This window comes from Miscanthus floridulus, chromosome 7 (assembly GCF_019320115.1).
Source record: "Miscanthus floridulus cultivar M001 chromosome 7, ASM1932011v1, whole genome shotgun sequence".
Taxonomy (NCBI): Eukaryota; Viridiplantae; Streptophyta; class Magnoliopsida; order Poales; family Poaceae; genus Miscanthus; species Miscanthus floridulus.
Window position 1 is genome coordinate 110,470,147 of NC_089586.1, and position 24,041 is coordinate 110,494,187.

Consider the following 24,041-nt stretch of genomic DNA (forward strand, 5'->3'; position numbering starts at 1 on the left):
AAAATATAGATATAAAGCTACAATAAAAACTTTGTACTAAAACATACCGTATTATAAGTTCACTATGTAGATCTACTCATTTGGAGTCAAACAAAATTAAAATTTCCATTTTATGATTTTTCTTTGATTTACTATGATTTTTCAAAGATTCGGCCAAAATAAATAAAAAAGAAAAAGACAAAAACGTCTTCAAAACCGCTTATAACCGGGTCAGGGAGGTAAAATGAATGATTTTAAAAGTTGAGGGAGGTATTTTGACCGGTTTTAGAGTTCAGGGAAGAAAAACTAACTTTAGTAAAAATTGAGGGAGGTAATGGTGGACTTTTTCCTGGATGATATGCTTTCACTGACAGTCCGACCCGATCCACCTAGTATCAACAGGCAAGCCCAATGGACCTGACTGTAGGTAAGCGATGAGCCGAGGCGTGGGCCCGAAAATTTGGAAAATAACGGCCTGCTTCCCTATAAACTAGCCCATTGCAACAACGATGAAGAGCAGCCCAACACGAGCCTAGCCCACCAGAAGTGAAGTGGACGGCAAGGGCAAGGGAGGGCGACCGCCCACCGGAGGCGGAGGGAGATCGAGATCGGCGGGGGATGGCGGCGCGGGAACGTGACGGCGAGGGGAGGCGGGCGCACTTGACGATGGTGGGCGTGCAGCTCGTCTACGCTGGGTACCACGTCATCGCCAAGCAGGCGCTCAACGTTGGGGTCAACCGCGTCGTCTTCTGCGTCTTCCGGGACCTCCTCGCCCTCTCCGTCCTCGCGCCGCTCGCCTTCTTCCAGCACCGCGTCTCGCCTGCGCAGGCGCGCCCGCCGCCTCTCACCTGGCGCCTCGTCGGCTCATTCTTCCTTCTCGGGCTCACTGGGTAAGCCACCAGCTCACTCAAGTCGGCTAGAACAAAGGGGATTCATCCGCAATGTAGTGCTTACTGCTTTGCCTGCGGAATTCCGTGCTCTGATGCATCCTTTGTTTGGTTTGCAGCGTCTTTGGGAACCAGCTGCTGTTCTTGCTTGGCCTCAGCTACACCAACCCCACCTACGCGGCCGCCATTCAGCCGTCTATTCCTGCCTTCACCTTCATCCTGGCCCTCATCATGGGGTCAGTCTCTCAATCGCGACACTCCACACAGATTCACATTCATACTTGCTTTTGAACTTAAAACACCCCGTGTGTTTCAGGACCGAAACGGCGAGCTTGGTCTCAAACGAGGGCAGGGCCAAGATAGGTGGCACAGTCGTTTGTGTGCTGGGAGCTGTTCTCATGGTGCTCTACAGAGGCCCAGCTGTGTTTGGTAGCAGCGAGCTTGAGCTTCTTGAAGTTCATAATCATGGTGTTATAGCTGACATGTCGCAGCCTGAGCCTGCCGGACCTCTAATATCTTTGTTCATGGCATTTGGGCTGGAAAAGTGGCACATTGGAGTGCTGTGCTTGATAGGGAACTGTCTATGTATGGCTATTTATCTTGCTTTGCAGGTATTTATCATTTTCAGGTTGCTGAGATACTTTGTTGTTGTCTAACATTTGGGATGCTTGGTACTTTAAGTTTTTAATTTCCAATCAAATGTCGACCCAGTTGAGTTCTGCATGTCTCTTTGGGTTCTACCAGTAATTTAAGAGGAAGAATTATATGGATTGAGTCTACCGAGAGCGCTGTATTTTGATATACGTTTCAGCCTTAATAGCTTGCTGGCAGCCTTCCCTCCTGGAGTCCTGGCACCCTTGCTGCATTGCAGCTGTAACAATGATGAAAGTTTACCTTATTTCTTCTAGAAGGATCACACATACATGCTATGTAGCCAGCCGCTGATCAGAGATTCAGAGCATTCAATATTGAATTTGGCCCTAGATTTAGATAACAGTTACTACCTCCGTTCCATTTTATCTGGCGCACACGCATATCAAGATTCAAACTTTAAAAACTTTGACCAATAATTAGGCTAATAATTTGTAACTATATAATACAAACTTTATATGATTAGATTTGTAAGGAATTATACTATCCAATGATTACAAATTTATAAGCATAAATAATAAAGTATAAAGCAAATGAATGGTCAAAGTGTAAGCCAGGAGACCGTGTCATTCTAACTTGCGCCAGATAAAATGGAACGGAGGGAGTAGATGATTTATCATGGGCGGAGAAAAATTTAACTTGCTGTAGTGATTCGAATTAGTCTTTATAAAAGGAGATAATCTATCTGACATCATTGGATTAACATTATCTTATGCCACATGCTTGCATTTGAGTTTGCCTTTCACTTTCTTAGTATATTTATGTTTCACAGAAAGCTCTCTTAACTGTTATTCTTATCTTGTCCGTGCCTTGATGTATCAGGCTCCAATTTTGGTGAAGTATCCTTCAAGTCTGTCACTCACTGCATACTCATACTTCTTTGGAGTGGTTTTAATGGTCATTTCAGGAGTTTTTGCAACAACCGATAAACGTGATTGGAGTTTGACTCAATCTGAGTTTGCTGCTGTTGTATATGCTGTAAGTTCTCAATTATTTACTGTTCTTATGGCTTCCTAGGGTGTCATTTTGCATGTAACATTCTTACTTCAAATGCATATGCTATCTTATACATGTGATAACTTAACTTTTAGTACTTGGTACTGATGCAGTGGAGTAAGATCCCGTGTATGTGACTATGAATTTGAGATTCTGTATCTGTGCTTTGTATGGAGGAGACTATGGCTGCACTTTGCACTAGTCTTGTAGGCCATGAATTAAGTATTTGATGCAATGATGCATGCCTTTTGCTACTCAAACTCCACATTTCTTCCCATATTCCAGGGAGTCATGGCATCTGCTCTTAGTTATGTCCTATTGACATGGTCCAACAAAATATTGGGTCCTGCTATGGTGGCACTTTATAACCCTCTTCAGCCAGCGGTCTCTGCTCTATTGTCTATGATTTTTCTGGGAAGCCCAATTTACCTTGGAAGGTAAGATGAAGTTATCATTTGTTCTACTTTTCAATCACCTAGCCTTTCCTTTCATTTTTTGTGTGAAGACTGTTCCAGAGTGTCAGGTAAACAGATGTGGTACATCAGTGAACTTACTAGTTTCTACTCCTGTTTCTCACCTTTTGATCCAAACTCTGATGTATAATCGGCATTATTTGTTTGCAGTATTATTGGAGGACTTCTAATCATCTCTGGTTTATACCTTGTGACCTGGGCACGGCACAGAGAAAAACTGGCTGGCATCGGAGTAGCTTATGTAAAATGTGCATCGGAGTCAATCGATGGTCCTTCTCATGTTGCAAAGAATGTGCCCTTTATATCTCTTTCTAGGGTGTGGGATGTGCCACACGAGTCTTGAGAATTTGGAGGCGTTTGATCTATACAACTTCGTTTAGGTACCCCCTCTTACTGGAACTATGGATACAGAAAACACAGGAAAAAGAGTGAAATATCACAGAAAATGATCTTGATTTATCGTGTAAAATTGTACTCTGCCCTTCTAGGAGCAGTTAGGTTAGTCACGAGAGAGATTTGACAGATGACAGATTAGGTTTATGTTCGTTGGTTTTGTGAGACTTAACAACTCTTCTATGATGTTGGATGGTCCTGACACCAAATGCAATGTGAGCTCCACTAAGGAACTGAAGAAAAACAGCATGTATTCTGTTAATTGCTACATCTACATACATGTATTCAAAGAGCTGTAACACCGTATATCTGTAAGTGCCTGCAGCTTGTATAATCATATTGTCCACAGTTTGCACCATGTTTCTATTAGACGCTGAATTCTGGAATCGCAGCTTTTGCCCTGCCCTCGCACGTTTAAGAGCAAGTATAATATGCTGAGATGGAGGAGAGATGTTTGGAGAGATAAGAAGCGGGCTAAGCTTATAGCCGGTTTAGATACAAGAACCAAGAAACTCTGTGAGATAGATAAGTGAGTCATGTATTAATAGTGAAGATGTAACTATTATATAGATGGGCTGAGAAGTAAGCTGCGAGGATTCATTAAGCCAGCAGCTGGCTGTATTGTTATCTAACATGTGCTCCAGCTTCGATCCAGCAACACTATAGATTTATTGTGAGAGAAAAATACTATAAATTTGTTGTAAGAGAAATACTGTAGATTTTGGCTGGCTGCGAACAGGCCAGTCATTAGCTGCTCTTGGCTGACGCCTTGTGTGCCGGGTTGTCGGGGCCTCGTCGGTTGAGTCGCCCTGTCCCACTCCCAACCCTTGCCCTGTTTCCGTGCACCGTGCACAGCCGACAATGTCAGTGGGTGGTGGACCACCCATCGATATGAACATTGTACTATTCCAGTAAATTCTTTGTGATTTCATATCAATTCTACTCATGAACCCTTTTTATGGCTTCTGCTACTTTGCAATACAATATAATTCGTATTCAGTAATATGTACAGGGGTCCTTGAACTTGTCTCAGGGTATCACTTAGATACACAAAACTCTTAAATCGTATTTCTGACACTCTAATATTATTTAAGTATGCCACTTAGGTCTATAACTCATCGGAACAAGGTTTTGACCGTCGTGACGTGGAGAGCGTGGAGAAAGCGCACGTGAGCCGCGCGTGAGCCTGCGTCGTCCGCCGGAACTCGCCGACGTCGTGAGACGGGTCGCCCACATCGTCGTCCTTGACGAAGATCTTGCAGCTGCCGTAGCACGTCTCGCACGGCACGAACCGGACGTCGCCGCAGGCGGCGCACGCCTCCATGTACCCGAGCTTCCTCGAGGGCGTGGCCTCGCACCCCTCCAGGGCGCGCCCGAGCTCGCCCGCCTCGTGCAGGAGGTACTGGCCGTTGACGAACACGCGCGCCTGCGAAGCCGGGCTCGAGGAGCTCCGCGAGCTCGGCCTTGAAGACGGCGTGCATGGAGACGTCGCGCTCATCTAGGCGCACGCCGTAGCTGCGCAGGATGCGGGCACGGAGACCAGTCCTGCCCTCCTCGCGCGGCCGCTCACCGGCGAGCCCGTGCCCCGGCGACTCCTCGTCCCCGCCCCAGCGCTCCCCGGCTCTGCTACGGCCTGCACCGCGCCGTCGCCTGCCACCCCGGCCCTGCTCTGCTGGTTGCTGCGCGGCCTGCTCTGCTGCCTTGCTGTGCCCGGAGCGTGACTCAGCCCCTGACCGTCGCGGCGTCCGTCGAGCTCGCATGCGTCCGTCGAGCTCGCATGCTGCCGTGCTGTGCCCGGAGTAGGATGAACACAGTCCGGCTCCAGCGCGGTGTCCGTCGAGCTCGCATGCGCGCGACGGGGTGGCCATGCTCCTGACCACATTTGCCGGCGGCGACGTCGTAGCGGGACACCTAGTCCAGCAGAGCGCGCTTCTCTGTCCTGTGTGCCGGCGTGTGTGTTCGGCCCGTGTTGCTGCGGCGGCGGCTAACCTGCGCATCGGCGCTCGTCGGCGGCGGTGCTCGCCCGCGCGACCGGGGCAGCTGCTTGCTTGCACGCACCTTTGCGCCGCCGCCGGCGGCTTCTCGCCTGCACGCCTGTTGCTCGCTTGCGCGGTCGTGGCTGGCGAATGTGTCTATGCGCACCGGCGGCATCTCGCCCGCGCACACATGCGCGTGCCTGTCTGACTGCTGGCAACACACATTCGCATTGGGAGCCGCCGGCGCAGAACGGCGGAAGGAAGAGGAAGGAACCGGCGGCAGCGACACCCTCCCCCTCAGCGAGCCTCGCAAGCACGGCGGCTCGCCTCCTCGGTCCTACGACGCTGCGCGAGCACGACCTTTGCGAGGCTGCGCCCAGCTCCAGCGGCCGGCACCCGGCGGCAGCGGCGACGGGGACGCCGCGAGCGCGGCACCCCGGCAGCCCGTGACAGGCACGGTTTGGGAGCCGGCTCGCCCGCGCGCCTATGCGCGGCCGCGGCTGGTGCTAGCCTACACGGCGGCGGCTTAGGCGTGTGCCTGTGCACAGCCGCGGGCTCGCCTGCGCGGCGGCGGCTTGTGCATGTTCCTGTGCGGCTGCTCATGCATGCAGCTCGCGGCGTGCCCCTGTGCATGATGCTCGCCCGTGCCCCGTGGGGCTGCTCATGCATGCTGCTCGCTGCGCGGCGGCTGCTCGTGCATGCTGCTCACCCGTGCTCCTGTGCGGTAGCGATGGCAGCGGCTCGCCTGGGGAAGACGATGATTATTTTCAAAACAGTCCCCCAAAACAGGCTCACGTGCGCTTGCGCCATGCTGTCCACGCCACGTCGGCCAAAACCTTGTTCCGATGAGTTATGGACTAAGTGGCATACTTAAACAATATTAGGGTGTCAGAAATATGATTTAAGAGTTTATGAACCTAAGAGACACCTCGAGATAAGTTCAAGGGCCTGAGTTGCATATTACTCATTGTATTCGTAAATGCTATGTTACTACAATCTATTCAGTATGAAGCGGCGTGTGTGTTTCTCTTGGAATTGGAATCCTGCGCTACAGATCCTCAGACGAATGTTTGGTGCTTTGATCATTGTTGCTGCGCCTGGAGCTCGGCCTGCGTGACAAAGATGCCGTGGAAGCCGTAGGGGACGCGCGCGGGCAGCTCCACCTCGGCGACGATGTCCAGCTGCGGAGACCTCGCGTCCATCACCACGAACTGGTTCTCGCCGGTGCGCTCGTTGTGGACGTAGCACACCAAGTAGCCGTCGTCCTCGTTGCCGTCCCCCTCCACGTCGTCGGGGACGAAGAACGGCTCCCCCGCGAAGCACCCGGGCCCAAAATCGCGCTGCGCTACCGTGCAGTCGCCCGTGCCGGCGCGGTCGAGGTCCAGCTTGGCCAGCCCGGAGACCTTCGGCATGGGGTCGCCGATGCCGAGGTACCCGTACCGGTTTCGCCGGCCGAGGTAGCCCGGGTGGATCACGCCGAAGTCGAGGTTCCCCGCCGAGAGCGGGGTGCGCGACACGGCGCCCGTGCGCAGGTTGATGCGCACCTTCTCGACGCATGAGTGCACGAGCTCCATGCGCTCCAGCGCGTGCTCCACGGACAGGACATTGGGCGCCACCAGCACCAGCTCCTCGCCGTCGGCCTCCTCCCACGCGTTCAGCGAGTGCATTATGTTGAACCCCGGCACCTCGAACCACCGCATCTCCGACTCGTCCGTGGCGTACTTGGGGAGCACGCCGAGCCGGGGCACCTTGCCGGCGTCGGACCCAACGGGCGCGCCGCCCGCCACCATGCCCATGGGCTGCATGACGATTTGTATCTCCGGGAAGATGGCGTACCGCTCCGTGACGGCGAAGTCGTGCAGGAACGACGGCTGATGCACTGAGAAGATGGGCACGTCGGGGCCCTTGTTCCCGGCCGGGTCGAACCGGAAGTAGGTGACGAACGGCGGCACGGGGCCGTACCGAAACGCGAAGACCTCGCCGGTGACGGGGTCTTTCTTCGGGTGAGCTGTCATGCCCATGAAGAGACGGCCGCCGAAGTCGCACCGGCCGTGCGTGGTCACCTCGCCGGTGGCCGGGTTGACGCGCACGGTGTACGGGAGATCCGACTCGCCAAGCGCGTAGAGGCGGCCGCCGAAGAAGGCGAGGCTGGTGTTAGCGAGCCCCACGCCCTCGGCTGGGTTCATCTGCCCAGTGAGTACTCTGGCCGCCACGACGGCGCCGCGCGCCAGCCCGGCCACGCCGTGGAATCCTGAGAAGACGTTCGGCATGACCGGCGCTCCCGCGTCACGCTCCACGAGGTACTTGTACGTCTGCACGTAGCGCGAGCACAGGACGGGGTCCGACGACGGCGACTCCGCCGTCGGGAGGAGGAGCGAGTGCAGCATGCCGTCGCCGTCGAAGAGGTGGTGCGGCCCACGCGGGAGGTGCTGCGGGTTGGGTCCGTTGCGGATGTAGGCCCCTCCGGCGAGGCAGCGCGGGATGGCGCAGCGCACGACGGGGCAGGGCGTCGGCGGCAGCTCGTCCACTGGAGCGAAGTTGGTCGACAGCACGTTCCGCGGGTCCACGGACGGTCGCAGCGCCGGCGGGTCGACGAACGTGTTGATCGCCTCCTCCAACGCGCTGCAGAACGCCATCGGCAGGGACGTGGCTGCCGGGGCAGTCCGGCGGCGAGCCTGAGCTTGGCTCGGCGCACTTGCAGTTCTTGAAGTGTTAGCCTTGGCGACCACGAGCTCTTCCAGCTCCTGTCGCCCGGTCTGCTTCTGAGCAGTGGACTGAACACTGTCAGTGGCCGGAGGGGAGGTGACAACGGTGGCAGTTGCGGCGGCCGACGGCGGCGGAGACGGGGCGCTCTTCTTCTTCCTGTAGCTGGAGTTCTGTGCAGCGGCAGAGGCGGCAGGAGAGATGTAGTGAACCCTCCGGGACGATCTTGAAGCATGTGCGCTCATGGAGAGGTTAGAGGTGATCAATGTTCTCTCCATTCTGCAACCTGTAGATCAATGTGTCTAGATTTGGATCAAAAGAAGGTGGTTGGGTTGCTGTCTAAGTATTATGGAGCAGCGCGACCGCGATCCGCTAATCAAATTTGCGTGCTAGAAGTGCTCCTGCCACTAGCATATACTAAGGGGGTGTTTTGTTCCAGGGACTATTTTCTAGTCCCTGTCACATCGGATGTTTGGACACTAATTTGAAGTATTAAATATATTTTAATTACAAAACTAATTACATAGATGGAGACTAATTTGCGAGACGAATCTATTAAGCCTAATTAGTGCATGATTTGACAATGTGGTGCTACAGTAAATATGCTCTAATGATGGATTAATTAGGCTTAATAGATTCGTCTCGTAAATTAGTCTCCATCTGTGTAATTAGTTTTGTAATTTGAATATATTTAGTACTCCAAATTAGTGTCCAAACATCCGATGTGACAGAGACTAAAAATTAGTCCCTGAAACCAAACATCCCCTAATTTGGTTACATATAGGCCTGCACCCAAGGATCTAGGAAGATACTAATCATAGAAGTGGTGGCCGATCCTTGTCATAAAAAAACACACCCCTGCAATATATATTGAAACCCAGAGAGATTTTGGAGCGCTGCATTTTATGTTGAAAAAGGGCATGCGTAAAGAAAAAAAATTAAGCCAACAAACTAAAATATATCTCAATGCTGTAGCATAGAACCGGACCTAGTATTTACCACGTATTTTTGAATCGCAAAAAAGGTATTTAACAAGCATAAAACGAGAGTTCACAATAATTCTTAAGTCCTAGAAATGACCATATTAATTGAATTGAAAAATAAAATAGAAGTGCAACTACACATATTGATAAATTGAAGTTATAACCACTATTACTACTACACAAAAAATAACCCAAAGTACACTAGGGGCCTGTATGGACTCTAGAGCTCAGCTAAAGTAGAATATGACCTTTTTATAATTACAATGTGCAAATCCAGTCCAATGTGGAGCCCAATTAAATCCGTCTAACTTCGTAGTGAAAAAAGTTGCAAAGGTCGATTCAAGCATGAATAAAGCCCTCCACAGCGTGAGCTAAGAGTGAACCTTGTGTGTGCCTGTGCGTGGTGTGTGTGTGTGTGGGGGGGGGGGGGGGGGGGGGGGGGGGGGGGGGTGCGGGGGGTAACTCCACACGTTGCATGAAGTGATGTCTGTTCTATAATTTTTTGGAGCGATGCATCAGCAAGCGTTGGTGCTTGATGATTTAAAAAGAATCAGTCTGCCTTTTGACAATACAATGAAAGAGAGAGAGAGAGAGAGCCAGAGGGAACAGGTGGAGGATTGGTTTAGTTTTTTATTGGTTAATTAATGGGTCCACTAGTGATGCCTATACATTTCAAGTTACGAAGAGTGGTGCTATTTTTGAGTGGTGACGTCTGAAATTTTTAGGCTTCACTTCCACACCGTGGAAGGTCAAAGAAACTAGGCTGCCCACATCCTCAGACACGCTACACATGATATGACATGATGCACAACTATAAAAGCGGACACGCACGCTTCCATGTGCATCATCCCCGCGTCTTTTCCCACGGTGCTTGCTCGCTGTTTCCATGCAATGTCCGCCCATATTGGACACGCCACGGCACAAGGAAAAGGTCACATGGACCTAACTCCTATATTGCTTAACACATATTTGGATCATTAGATGTGTCCAATAACACATGATGAATCTAATGAAGTTGATCAAGATAGACGATAGTCGATGCAAACCCAGATAGATAGCACATGCCATCTGATAGCGGAGCCGTAGACGTTAGACACATCAAGGAGACAATGGTTGCTTATTGAGTGCCATTTGTTTGCGCCACTCTTTGCCCATCATCTCGAGATTATATAACATTAATACATGAATATATAGGAGTGAATGATACATGAGGATACTAATCCACAAGGCTTTTATATCAACGGTTCTAGAGTGGTTATATCATGGAAATAGCATATGTGCACCTCTGTGAATTTCCAGTCATATATCAGCATTTATCCAAACAATCTCATCGTTTTTAGTCCCAAATGCCAACTTTATTATTTTGAATGTGGATTGGGGGCCCCCTGTCCATGTCGACTCTTTGCTTCCGCTCCAACACGGTAGCCTCCTCGTCCCCCACCACCACTCATCGCCAGCCTCTGATGCTCACTGTTTGGTCGCCATCGCCGTCGTCCTCCTCCCGTTCCCCTCCATGGCCCTACTACCTTCTCTCGATCAGATAAGCACAGGAATGTTACTTCAACAATTGATTTCCACCATGACACTGTGCTCTTGCTTGCATTGCCTCACTAACTTCTCTGTAAATGTTTCCACGGATACGAGACAGAGTTTTTTTATTCTGCATAGGATACGAGACAGAGTTTAACTGTCCACAGAAAAAAGGTATCCAGTATCCTCAGTTCCTCAAGTTTTCACAGAAAAGGTATCCGTTAACCTGTCTGTAATTCACAAGTAAGAGTACCTGTTTTGTAAAAGTCAGCAGTACCTGTTGGCCCCTGGATCTCCCAACGGGTGAGCCGACCACTCATAGGTGTTGCCGATCACACATTATGACTAGAGATAGAAGATGAGAGGAAGAACAGAGCACACACACAACACAAGCACCAGTGTTGACCGGAGCTCTGTAGAGGAGATGGCATTACTGAGTTGAAGTGGAAAACTATATATACAACTCTACCCATCTAATCTTAGTACACAGACATGTCAGGCTGCCATGCTACTACAGTGACTAGATGTGACAACATGACTAACTTTGACGCCTATCCCTGCTATGGCTACAGTGCGGTAGGAGAGCCTTTCGGCTCCTGCCCCTGCAGCGAGCTACAATGCAGCAGCAGGGGAGCCCTTTCGGCGCCTGCCCCTGCCGCGCTATACAGAGAAGAGCAGCATATTGCTTAACAATTCTTCCCCTAATCCTGCTGCTGACCCTAGAACCTCCTCCATACCGATCATCTTCTTCAGCTCCGTGAACCAAAGACGGCCGAGCGGCTTGGTGAGGACGTCCGCGAGTTGTCGACCAGTTTCGACGAACTCGATGACGATCTGCCCTCCATCGACATAGTCCCTAAGAAAGTGGAACTTGACGTTGATGTGCTTGCTCCGGTCGTGGAAAACCGGATTCTTCGCAAGGGCGATGGCGGGCTGATTGTCCACCATCAGTGCTGATGGGTGAGCTTCCATACCGGTCAGCTCGTCCAACAGCCGGCGCAGCCACACAGCTTGCACGCCGCTGTGGCCGCCGCCGCCACATACTCTGCCTCACACGTGGACAATGCCACCACCTTCTGTTTCAGCGACAACTATGAGATTGGAGCCGACCCAAGGAAGACAAACACGCCAGAGGTGCTCCGCTGTCCGTCGATGTCCCCCACTATGTCTGCATCGCTGAACACAGTGAGTTGCAACTCATTTCTGAAGACGATTCATTGATCCACCGTTCCCTTGACGTAGCGCAGCAACCGCTTCACCGTAGCCCAGTGATCCTCTCCGGGATCCTCAATGAAGCGGCTGACATAGCCCACGGTGAATGCAATATCTGGCCTCATATGGACTAGATAGCGTAGACCGCCGCTGATGCTCCGGTAGAGTGTTGCATCTACCTTCTCTGCGGTACTGGCCTTCGTCAGCTTCAGCCGCTCCTCCATCGAAGTCACGCACGACTTGCACTCAGCCATGCCGCTCTGCTCCAACAGCTTTGAGGCATACGCGCTTTGACTGAGCATGAGCATCTCCTTCCCCTGTCTTACCTCGATGCTGAGGTAGTAGGAGAGCGCGCCGAGATCGCTCATTCGAAAACGAGCCGCCATCTCACGCTTGAAGTTGTCGATGTCCTCCGCACGTGCACTGGTGATGGTCAAGTCATCCACATACACGCCGACGATGAGCTCCTCCTTCCCCCATCACCACGTGTAGAGCGCATGCTCGGTTGAGCACCACGTGAACCCAAGCTCGCCTAGCGTGGCGTCAAGCTTAGCGTTCCACGCTCGTGGGGCCTGTCGCAGCCCGTAGAGCGCCTTGCATAGTCAGAGCACCCTGTGCTCCGCTCCCTTGATGGCAAAACACGGAGGTTGCCTGAGGATACTACAGTGACTAGATGTGACAACATGACTAACTTTGACGCCTATCCCTGCTATGGCTACAGTGCGGTAGGAGAGCCTTTCGGCTCCTGCCCCTGCAGCGAGCTACAATGCAGCAGCAGGGGAGCCCTTTCGGCGCCTGCCCCTGCCGCGCTATACAGAGAAGAGCAGCATATTGCTTAACAATTCTTCCCCTAATCCTGCTGCTGACCCTAGAACCTCCTCCATACCGATCATCTTCTTCAGCTCCGTGAACCAAAGACGGCCGAGCGGCTTGGTGAGGACGTCCGCGAGTTGTCGACCAGTTTCGACGAACTCGATGACGATCTGCCCTCCATCGACATAGTCCCTAAGAAAGTGGAACTTGACGTTGATGTGCTTGCTCCGGTCGTGGAAAACCGGATTCTTCGCAAGGGCGATGGCGGGCTGATTGTCCACCATCAGTGCTGATGGGTGAGCTTCCATACCGGTCAGCTCGTCCAACAGCCGGCGCAGCCACACAGCTTGCACGCCGCTGTGGCCGCCGCCGCCACATACTCTGCCTCACACGTGGACAATGCCACCACCTTCTGTTTCAGCGACAACTATGAGATTGGAGCCGACCCAAGGAAGACAAACACGCCAGAGGTGCTCCGCTGTCCGTCGATGTCCCCCACTATGTCTGCATCGCTGAACACAGTGAGTTGCAACTCATTTCTGAAGACGATTCATTGATCCACTGTTCCCTTGACGTAGCGCAGCAACCGCTTCACCGTAGCCCAGTGATCCTCTCGGGGATCCTCAATGAAGCGGCTGACATAGCCCACGGTGAATGCAATATCTGGCCTCATATGGACTAGATAGCGTAGACCGCTGATGATGCTCCGGTAGAGTGTTGCATCTACCTTCTCTGCGGTACTGGCCTTCGTCAGCTTCAGCCGCTCCTCCATCGAAGTCACGCACGACTTGCACTCAGCCATGCCGCTCTGCTCCAACAGCTTTGAGGCATACGCGCTTTGACTGAGCATGAGCATCTCCTTCCCCTGTCTTACCTCGATGCTGAGGTAGTAGGAGAGCGCGCCGAGATCGCTCATTCGAAAACGAGCCGCCATCTCACGCTTGAAGTTGTCGATGTCCTCCGCACGTGCACTGGTGATGGTCAAGTCATCCACATACACGCCGACGACGAGCTCCTCCTTCCCCCATCGCCGCATGTAGAGCGCATGCTCGGTTGAGCACCACGTGAACCCAAGCTCGCCTAGCGTGGCGTCAAGCTTAGCGTTCCACGCTCGTGGGGCCTGTCGTAGCCCGTAGAGCGCCTTGCATAGTCAGAGCACCCTGTGCTCCGCTCCCTTGATGGCAAAACACGGAGGTTGCCTGACGAAGACCGTCTCCACCAGCTCGCCGTTGAGGAAGGCCAATTTTACGTCCAGGTGATGGACATGCTAGTCCTTTGCTGCTGCCAAAGGCAGCAGTAGTCGGATAGACTCCATACGCGCTATCAGTGCAAAGACTTCCTCCAAGTTGATGCCCTCACGTTGGACAAAGCCTCAGGCGATGAGACATGCCTTGTGCTTGACAATGGCACCGTGCTCATACCTCTTGACCTTGTTGTAGGGTCAAGATGGCGGACTAGAGGGGGGTGAATAGTCCTTTCTAAATTTAATCATGTCGGCTAACCAAAATAAATGTGGAATTAAAATAATTGGTCTAGCCAAGACTACACTCCTCTATTGAAGTTCACAAGCACCTTATAAAGATCCTAATTAGGCAACAAATATGCCGGGCTAGCTAGAGCTCACCTAACCAATTCTAGAAGTAAGGTCACACAAACCTATGCCACTAGTACTTCAAGCAACGAGGGAGCTCCTACACATGCTAGTAAGCAAAAACATAAAGCCACAACAATGCTCAATAACAAGGCTACACAAGCTAAATTATAGAGCGCAAATTTCTTAGCTACACAAACTAAGTAATGTGGCTAACAAGGTTACTCAAACCGAATTAGTCACGCAAGGGAGCTACTTCTATGCTACAGAAGCAAGAAGATAACTAGCAAGCTACACAAGCTAACTAATTACAAGAGCAACTACACAAGCACAATGTAAATGAAGTAAATACAATCTTGTGTAATGAGGATGCAAACCAACGAGAATACAAGGATGACACAATAATTTTTATCCCGAAGGTTCACATGCTTGCCAACACGCTAGTCCCCGTTGAGACAAGCTCTAAGGTTGCCGTCGGTTCTCTTGCTAGTGGTGACCCACAAGTCACACTCTCTCACGTGGAGTGCTTACCACAAGCTCTAGCACTTGACCTGGCCGGACCACTTGTCGCCCTTCGCGTCTCACTCTACTAGAGTTGCTCTTTGTGGCTCCCGCGGGATGAGCACAATCCCTCTCACAATCAGTTCTTCAGAGCACTGCACAATCTTCTTTGCGTGCTTTAATGGAAACCACCACCAAGCCATCTAGGAGGTGTCAACCTCCAAGAGTAATAAGCACCACCGGCTTGCAACTCGATCACCTAGTGTCAACCTCATGATGCAATCACACTAGAATCCCTCACTCACTTGATCGGATGAACACTATCAAGCTGGCTCCCGCGGGATGAGCACAATCCCTCTCACAATCAGTTCTTCAGAGCACTGCACAATCTTCTTTGCGTGCTTTAATGGAAACCACCACCAAGCCATCTAGGAGGTGTCAACCTCCAAGAGTAATAAGCACCACCGGCTTGCAACTCGATCACCTAGTGTCAACCTCATGATGCAATCACACTAGAATCCCTCACTCACTTGATCGGATGAACACTATCAAGCTCAAGTGAGTTAGAGGGCTCCCAAGCACACCTACACAAGCCATCAAGGCTCAAGGGTGCTTAGCTCTCGGCCAAAGGCCAATCAACACTTCTATTTATAGCCCCACAGGCTAAAATAGTCGTTACCCCTTCACTGGGTAGATTTTGGGACGACCGGATGCATCCGGTCGCTGTGTCTGGTCACTGCTTGACCGCCACATGTCCAATTCAAACGAAATAGCCATTGCCGCCCAACGGCCCTCTCTTACACGCTCTCACGCGATGTATCGGACACACTACAGCGAAGTGATCAGACGTAGGAGGGGCAGCGTCCGGTCAAGTCTAGAGAGCTTTTAGAGCCGCTCAACTACGATCGGACACGTCTGGTGTGGCCAACCAGATGCGCCCCTATGTCCGGTCCCCTCTAGACCAACACCCGCGCCCCATGTCACCATGACCTGACGCTAAATAGTGATTGCTCAACGTTCGATCACTGCTACGAGCCAGAGTCTGGTCACCTTGGCAACTCTGTCCGCGCCTGGCCAGAATACCGGACGCGTCCAGTATCGATATCAAATGCGCCTAGTCACATTGGGAACACTATCACCTGAGTCAGATACTGGACGCATTCGGTATTCAAGTCAAACATGCCCGGTCACCCCGTGACCAGCACATTCAACTCCTTTTCTTTACCAACTTCTTCTCCTTTGCAAATGTGCCAACACCACCAAGTGTACAACACCTTGTGCACGTGTGTTAACTTTTTACAAACATTTTCAAGGAGTTAACCACTCAACTTGCCACGCCACTCGATCCTAGCAACGATGCAAAGTTAGATTACTTAAGTGGCACTAGATGACCAATATGCAAACAAGTTTGCCCCTCTTGATAGTACGATCATCTATCCTAAACCCGATCAAGCACTTCTCTACACAACCTATGACCGGTGAAATAAAATGACGTAGGTTATACCTTTGCCTTGCGAATTCCATTCCAACTCCTCCATTGTTGATGCAACACATGCACCAACCAATCACCAAATGATATGATCCACTTCATATCATCACGTGACCGTATTGGTTCATCGATCTTGATCTCATTTGCTTTTCACCGCTGCCTTCGTTCATCGGCGCCAAGTCTTGCTCAAGCTTCACCACCAAACGGTCCATCGCTCCAACGCCCCAACTTGCCCTTCACGCTTGCAACCAGTCCATCAAGCCAAGTCTTGTCTTGATCTTCTCCACCTTAGTCACATGATTCAATGTCGTGTCTCATATGCAATGAGCTCCTTCATCACATGAGTGAGCCTTGCAACATATCCAAGCTATCTTCACCGTCATGGTATATGTTGCTCACACACATGTACTTGTGGACTAATCACATATATATCTCACATAAACACATATTAGTCCACCTAGGTTGTCACTCAACTACCAAAACCAAACAAAGACCTTTCAATCTCTTCCTTTTTGGTAATTGATGACAACTCTGCAAAGATATAGAAATTATGCTCTTTTGGATTCATGTTGCTTGCCCAAGCAATTTTACCATGTGTAAATGATTTTGGACAAGTACCACAAACCCGAATCGGTAGTATTAGCTCCCTCTCCATACGTGCTAGAGTATTTGGTTTGAAGCTCGCACATATACATAGATTGGAATTATGGGAGAGTAATTACTACCAAATGATGATAAGGTATATAGAGTAAACCTTTGAAGTGTAATACCAATCAGAGTTGCACCTTTAAGTTCATCCTTAGCACCATGGTTAGCTAGATATCATTTGGAAATAAAAGCACTAGATGCCTCGTGAGATCAACATTAAAAGCAAGGTACTAGCATTACTTGAAAAAGCATACCAAGTGTCTAGCTATCATCCTATGCATGCTAGTTTTCATTTCATCAATCAAATTCTACAACTAGCATACACCACACAAGCATGCATATTGAATTTTAAAGCTTATACAATGTAAGCAAGCACATGAATATGCACATATCAAATGCAATCAATCAAAGTTCATGAGCTTGCTCCCCCTACTTGTGTGCTTCTCTTGTCCAAAAATTTTGATCCTTTCACATCCTTCAATGTTGCTCCCCCTCTTTGTTTATGTCAATGTCCAACCTCTACTTCTTTGTCTCAATCTTTCCCAAAGCTTTCATATCTTTGTATAATATCTCCCCCTTTGGTATCAATTTCCATAAAAGGTGTGCTTCTCATTGATGCAAAGGCTTGCTTTTGGATAGATGGTTGAGGCTTGTATCTTGCATTTTTTATGGATATCACTTGATTATTGGAATGACACCACTTGTATAGCTTCTTGAGATACCACACATAGAATCTTTGACCTTGATACCAATTGATGGGACACCTTCTCCTAAGTCATTTCATGGGTCATCCATTTGATAAACTTGAGCTCTTTATAGTGAGGGATGCATTCTTCATTTGATGGTCTCTTAAAGTTGAGGATCACTTGTGGAACCACCTTCTTGTATGATTGATACCATGTGTAGAGATGTGATACCACACATATGATTGATTTGTCAATAAAAACTATTTCTTGAACATTTGTTATTATCATGACTACCATGTGTAGGATATCACTTGTAAGTTGATCTAGACACCACTTGTGAATTCTTGATGGAATACTTGAGTCTAGATTTCACTTGAAACAATTCAAACTAGATATCTATTTGCATTGTTGTCTTGTGCTTGTACTCTTGTCATTACCATGAGCTTCTAATTTTGACTTGACTAAATTGATTTGCCTAAGCTTTCAAGTCTGGTTTGAACCAATGACAAGCTTCTTCACACCTCTTGCAAGGGTTATCTTGCCAATGTTGCACTTATCACTTGTTAGCAATCCAAATTAAATCAAGTACTTGGGTTCACTAGCTCATGAACAAATTCATATACTAACCACTAGATCAATTAATCATTCAAGCAATAGTGGTAGGCTATGAATTTAAAACTTTCATTTGTTATGCATGATCCTATGAGGTATGAACTATATGCACTAACCGCATACTAGTATGGGATGAAATGATCATGCATATTACAATGATACCTTTACTATCTTAGAGTAGAGGATAGCCACTAGTTTCCAATTAAGCTCCATAATAGTAACGTGAAGTCCAATTTATAGCTTGGTGAAGATCAATCATCATAGATAGAGTCCATTCTTTACCCATATGAAATGAAAACCACTAATGATTAAGTGTACTTTCTTGTTGCGGTTGGTTTACTTCTTCATTTCATCTTTGCTTGCATGAGAGCATCAATGTGAGAATATCACTTGAAATATCATGATTAGCTCTTTTTTAGGTGTTGCTTGCTTTTCTTGATCAACCCTTTTTATTGCTTCAACTAAGCATCTCAAATGTCCCTTGGATCATCACTTCCATGTTAGCCTTCCAAGTACCACACTTGGTTTATCTACACATAGACGGCAAGCCCCTACACTAAGGAGAAATGACCTCTCTCTAAAGAACCATCTTTGATACTCAAAATGACTTGATTGATTGATCCAAGTGATGAACTTAACTTGATGAGTAACCTTAATTCCTTCTTTAAGTCCTTTTCTTTCTACTTGTTTAAATCCTTTTCTTTCTACCAAATGATTTTTAATAGTCACTAGAACTTAAAGTTCATCTTCATCTTGAGTTTGATCTTGATCTTCCAATTTGTGTATCAAATATGTGCAAAGTACACTCCGCAATCAAATACCCTTATACTCTTTGCTTGTTATGCTTCTAAATCATCTTAAAACCAAATTTAGGTACCTCAAACACTTATAAACATATTTTTAACTTGAGGACCTTTCAATCAAAGTGACTCCAAATAAATCCAATAGTTATCACTTTTCTAGCAGATTCTGTACTCTTCAAAGAAAAATGCATATCTCCCAAAGTACGGATCCAAATACCACGAAATTTGGTGGAGATGTGTTTCACTAAGTTATATAGCAGCTATAAAATTTGAGTTTCATTTGACTTCTATATTACTAACAGATTTCAATTCTTTGATCACTACTACATGCTGAAAACTGCTGCACTATAGCTAACAAGATCCACTCCAAAACAGAAGCATCTCTTATCCAATTCTCATGAAATTTGTTCAACATCTTATACCATAAGTCTAGAGCATGTACATCAATTTTTATGCCAATCTAGTAAGTTTTGATCACTCAAACATGGTTAACATCACAGCTCACTCAGATTTTCAATATAGGACATATTTTAATCACTTGAGCTATACTTCATCAAATCTGAATCAAACGTGAAATCAACTTGTTTGAATACTTTCAAAAGATATAAATCTATTCAATCCACTTACTAAATATAATCTTATGAACTTATCCAACACAAATCAATCTAAACTTGGTTACAAAGCTATTTATCCATTCAAACATCTCATAACAAGCAACATTGCATATTTATCCAATTCAATCAACTCATATGCACCCAAATGAAATAATCAACAAGAGATATACCTCGGTTAGCTCATGATCAATCAATTTGCAAGCTTCAACTCAAATTCTTGCAAGTCATCAAATATATATATCCAATAAATCATCCATAACTTGAATATGACACTTGTATGTTATAGCACTTTTGGACTTCACTAATTCTTGGCTTGGCATTGGGATAAGATTGCATTAAGCTTCAATACTTGGCTTAACATATGATGATCAATGTGAAATCAATTGAATCAAGCCTCCAATACCGATGGTACCTACAAACAATCATCCACTTTTTGATGGTAGCCAAACAAGTTTGGGTCCTCTCAAGTTAGGAGCAACAAACTTAGGCATAGCCTTAGTATGAGTAGCGAGATATTTTGCAATTGCAACCAATGAGATACCATTGCCATACTTTCTAAGCATATTATTATCAATAATTGAAATAGGCTTAGAAATGTTACCTAGGGGATATGAATTAGCCATGTGTCCCCTTTTCCGACATGAGTAGCACTTTCTCTTTGCTTGAGCCTTTTCTTCCTTGCTCATGTTGTGTTTCTCATTGCCTTGCTTCTCCTTGTTTGCTTGAGCCTTCATCTCAAGCTTGTTTGGGCAACCCAAAGCTAGGTGACCCAATATGTCATAACTATAACACCTCATGTCAACAATCTTCTCCATTTTCTCTTCTTTGTTCTTGCTCATTTGCTTTGTATCTTGATTCATCCTTGGATGTATTGCTCTTTCTCTTGCTTTTCCACCCCTTCTAGTTTTCTTCTTCTTTATCATTAAATCACCACCATCTTCATGGTTAATCTTGAATTGAGTTTGGGGCTTCTTTTCTTGCTCATCTTGTGGCTCTAGTTGAGGCTTCACTTGTTGCTTCACCAATTACTTGGTTGGGCACATAGAGGTGAGATGACCCCATGTGTGGCACTTGAAGCATTTTACATGCTTGAGTCTCTCTTCTTCTTTCATCTCCTTGAGCTTCTCTTTGTTTGGGCAAGTATTTGTAAGATGTCCCACTTCATGGCATCGATAGCACATGAAACGAGAAAGCTTCTCTTTCTCTTGCTTCTTTATCTACTTTTTTCTCTTTCTTTCACCCTTTGTCATCTTATTTTTGAAGCCAAGGCCACACTTATCACCATAGTTTCTTTGAGTCTTCAACATGTGCTCAAAGATGACTTTTGAGTTGTAGCACCTCGCTAACTTGTTGCTCAAATTCTTCACTTCACTTTTGAGCTCATTGTTCTTCTTCAAAAGGTTAGTCTCACAAGACATAGAAGTAAAGCAAGCATCTATTTGTGAATAACATGGCATTTCTAATAAATCATCATAAGAGGTGGATACATGCTTCTTTCCTACATCACAAGGGTTAGCAACAATATATGATTGATCAATTGACCCATGTGATGAGCTCTCATAGTTTTAGTTTTTCCATTGGAAAGTTCCTTAGTGATAAAAGCATAGTCTTGTACCAAGTTATTATGAGCAACACTAAGTTCCTCATGAGCCAATTTTAGCTCCTCATGTGAACAAGTACTAACATAAAGTAGATGCTTTTGTTGTTCACATGTGTTCTTTAGAAAAAAGTTTTCATTTCTCAATTTCTCGGTTTTACCATCCCTTTTTCTAAAGCTTTGATCATGCAACCATATCTATCTAGAAGCTCCTCATATGAATCAAGATCAATCAGTGTCATCTTGTGACATGAAGCAATGTGATGTAGTTAGAGAGCTTGAAGAAACATCACTCTCATAGCCCGAGCATGATCTATCATTATCACCATCAAGTGTGCATAGAGTAGCATCATCACTGGCATCATCATCAATCTTGTCAAGTGATATTGTGGTATGATCATCATCATCATCACTTGACCATGAGGTGGAGCAATCTTCCACAATTACCGAATTATGGCTATGCTCAACATCCTCATGTGCCTCCTTCTTGGGCTCATCATCATCATCGAAGACAGTCCCATACTTCTCATTGAGATAACTCCAAATCTCATGAGCGGTCTTCATGTCAATAATCTCACCAAATATGATATCATCCAAAGATCTAGGCATTTCTCTTGTGCTTGAGTTAGATTATTTTCATCCAACACATGAGAAAAGCCTACATCTATCATCCACCACATTTGAGGGCAAATAAACTTGAAATTGCATATCATCCAATTTTTCCACCATACAAAGTGTGTGCCATAAAAAATGTGTGGACAGTCAACATCTAGCCCATAAGTCGCTATCCTCTCAGGTCAGTGAAGAACACAAATGAGAGACCTAGCTCCGATATCACGTGTGGGTCGAGATGGCGGACTAGAGCGGGGGTGAATAGTCCTTTCTAAATTTAATCTCACCGGCTAACCAAAACAAATGCGGAATTAAAATAATTGGTCTAGTCAAGACTACACTCCTCTATAGAAGTTCACAAGCACCTTATAAAGATCCTAATTAGGCAACAAAGGTGCTGGGCTAGCTAGAGCTCACCTAACCAATTCTAGAAGCATGGTCACACAAACCTATGCCACTAGTACTTTAAGCAACGAGGGAGCTCCTACACATGCTAATAAGCAAAAGCATAAAGCCACCTAAGCTCACTAGCAATGCTCAATAATAAGGCTACACAAGGCAAATTATAGAGCGCAAATTTCTTAGCTATACAAACTAAGCAATGTGACTGACAAGGTTACTCAAACCGAATTAGTCACGCAAGGGAGCTACTTCTATGCTATATAAGCAAGAAGGTAACTAGCAAGCTACATAAGCTAACTAATTACAAGAGCAACTACACAAACACAATATAAATAAAGTAAATACAAGCTTGTGTAACGAGGATACAAACCAATGAGAATACAAGGATGACACGATGATTTTTATCCCGAGGTTCACGTGCTTGCCAACACACTAGTCCCTGTTGAGACAAGCTCCAAGGTTGTCATCGGTCCTCTTGCTAGTGGTGACCCGGTCACACACTCCCACGTGGAGTGCTTACCACAAGCTCTAGCACTTGACCCAGCCGGACCACTTATCGCCCTTCGATTCTCGCTCTACTAGAGTTGCTCTTCGCGGCTCCCGTGGGGCAAGCACAATCCCCATCACAATCACTTCTTCGGAGCACCACACAATCTTCTTTGTGTGCGTCAACAGAGACCACCACCAAGCCATATAGGAGGTGTCAACCTCCAAGAGTAACAAGCACCACCGGCTTGCAACTCGATCACCTAGTGCCACTCGATGCAACCTCATGATGCAATCGCACTAGAATCGCTCACTCACTCGATCGGATGAACACTATCAAGCTCAAGTGAGTTAGAGTGCTCCCAAGCACACCTACACAAGCCACCAAGATTCAAGGGTGCTCAGCTCTTGGCCAAAGTTATCAGATGCAGGAGGGGCAGCGTCTGGTCGAGTCCAGAGAGCTCCTAGAGCCACTCAACTGTGATCGGACATGTCCGGTGTGGCTGACCGGATACGCCCCTGCGTCCGGTCCTCTCTGGACCAACACTCGTGCCCCATGTCACCACAACCTGACGCAAAAATAGTGATTGCTCAGTGTTCGGTCACTGCTACAAGCCAAAGTCCGATCACCTTGGCAACTCTACCCGCGCCTGGCCAGAATACCAGACGCGTCCGGTATCGATATCAGATTCATCCGATCACGTCAGGAACACTGCCGCCTGAGTCAGATACCAAACGTGTCCGTTATTCATGTTGGACACGTCCAGTCACCCCGTGACCAGCGCTTTCAACTTCTTTTCTTCACCAACTTCTTCTCCTTTGCAAATGTGCCAACACCACCAAGTGTACAACACCTTGTGCACGTGTGCTAGCTTTTCATAAACATTTTTAAGGAGTTAACCACTCAACTTGTCGCGCCACTCGATCCTAGCAATGATGCAAAGTTAGATCACTCGAGTGGCACTAGATGACCGATATGCAAACAAGTTTGCCCCTCTTGATAGTATGACCATCTATCCTAAACCCGGTCAAACACTTCTCTACACAACCTATGACCAGTGAAATGAAATGCCCTAGGTTATACCTTTGCCTTGCGTATTCCATTACAACTCCTCCATTGTTGATGCAACACATGCACCAACCAATCACCAAATGATATGATCCACTTCATATCATCACGTGACCGTATTGGTTCATCGATCTTGACCACACTTGCTTTTCACCGTTGCCTTCGTTCATCAGCGCCAAGTCTTGCTCAAGCTTCACCGCCAAATGGTCCATCGCTCCAAAGCCTCTAACTTGCCCTTCATGCTTGCAACCGGTCCATCAAGCCAAGTCTTGTCTTGATCTTCTCCACCTTAGTCACATGACTCAATGTCATGTCTCATATGCAATGAGCTCCTT

The 24,041-nt window shown here is 47.6% G+C and overlaps 4 protein-coding genes across 4 annotated transcripts; 1 reads left to right on the forward strand and 3 right to left on the reverse strand.

Moving 5' to 3' along the window:
- The first annotated feature begins 515 nt into the window (after positions 1 to 515).
- LOC136464248 (WAT1-related protein At5g45370-like) lies at positions 516 to 3,811 on the forward strand. The gene is made up of 6 exons (XM_066463215.1): positions 516 to 869; positions 986 to 1,102; positions 1,183 to 1,477; positions 2,340 to 2,495; positions 2,799 to 2,950; positions 3,137 to 3,811. Exons 1-6 carry the CDS (start codon positions 598 to 600, stop codon positions 3,327 to 3,329), a joined length of 1,185 nt encoding a protein of 394 aa, XP_066319312.1. The 5' UTR covers positions 516 to 597; the 3' UTR covers positions 3,330 to 3,811.
- A 2,418-nt stretch (positions 3,812 to 6,229) lies between these two features.
- LOC136464249 (9-cis-epoxycarotenoid dioxygenase NCED1, chloroplastic-like) lies at positions 6,230 to 8,469 on the reverse strand. Its single transcript, XM_066463216.1, has one exon. The coding sequence runs from the start codon at positions 8,334 to 8,336 to the stop codon at positions 6,438 to 6,440; it is 1,899 nt and encodes a 632-aa protein (XP_066319313.1). The 5' UTR covers positions 8,337 to 8,469; the 3' UTR covers positions 6,230 to 6,437.
- Positions 8,470 to 11,785: 3,316 nt separating this feature from the next.
- LOC136466049 (uncharacterized mitochondrial protein AtMg00810-like) lies at positions 11,786 to 12,169 on the reverse strand. The gene has a single exon (XM_066464547.1). The coding sequence runs from the start codon at positions 12,167 to 12,169 to the stop codon at positions 11,786 to 11,788; it is 384 nt and encodes a 127-aa protein (XP_066320644.1).
- A 977-nt stretch (positions 12,170 to 13,146) lies between these two features.
- On the reverse strand, positions 13,147 to 13,632 carry LOC136466051 (uncharacterized mitochondrial protein AtMg00810-like). The gene has a single exon (XM_066464548.1). The coding sequence runs from the start codon at positions 13,630 to 13,632 to the stop codon at positions 13,147 to 13,149; it is 486 nt and encodes a 161-aa protein (XP_066320645.1).
- Between the last annotated feature and the right edge of the window lie 10,409 nt (positions 13,633 to 24,041).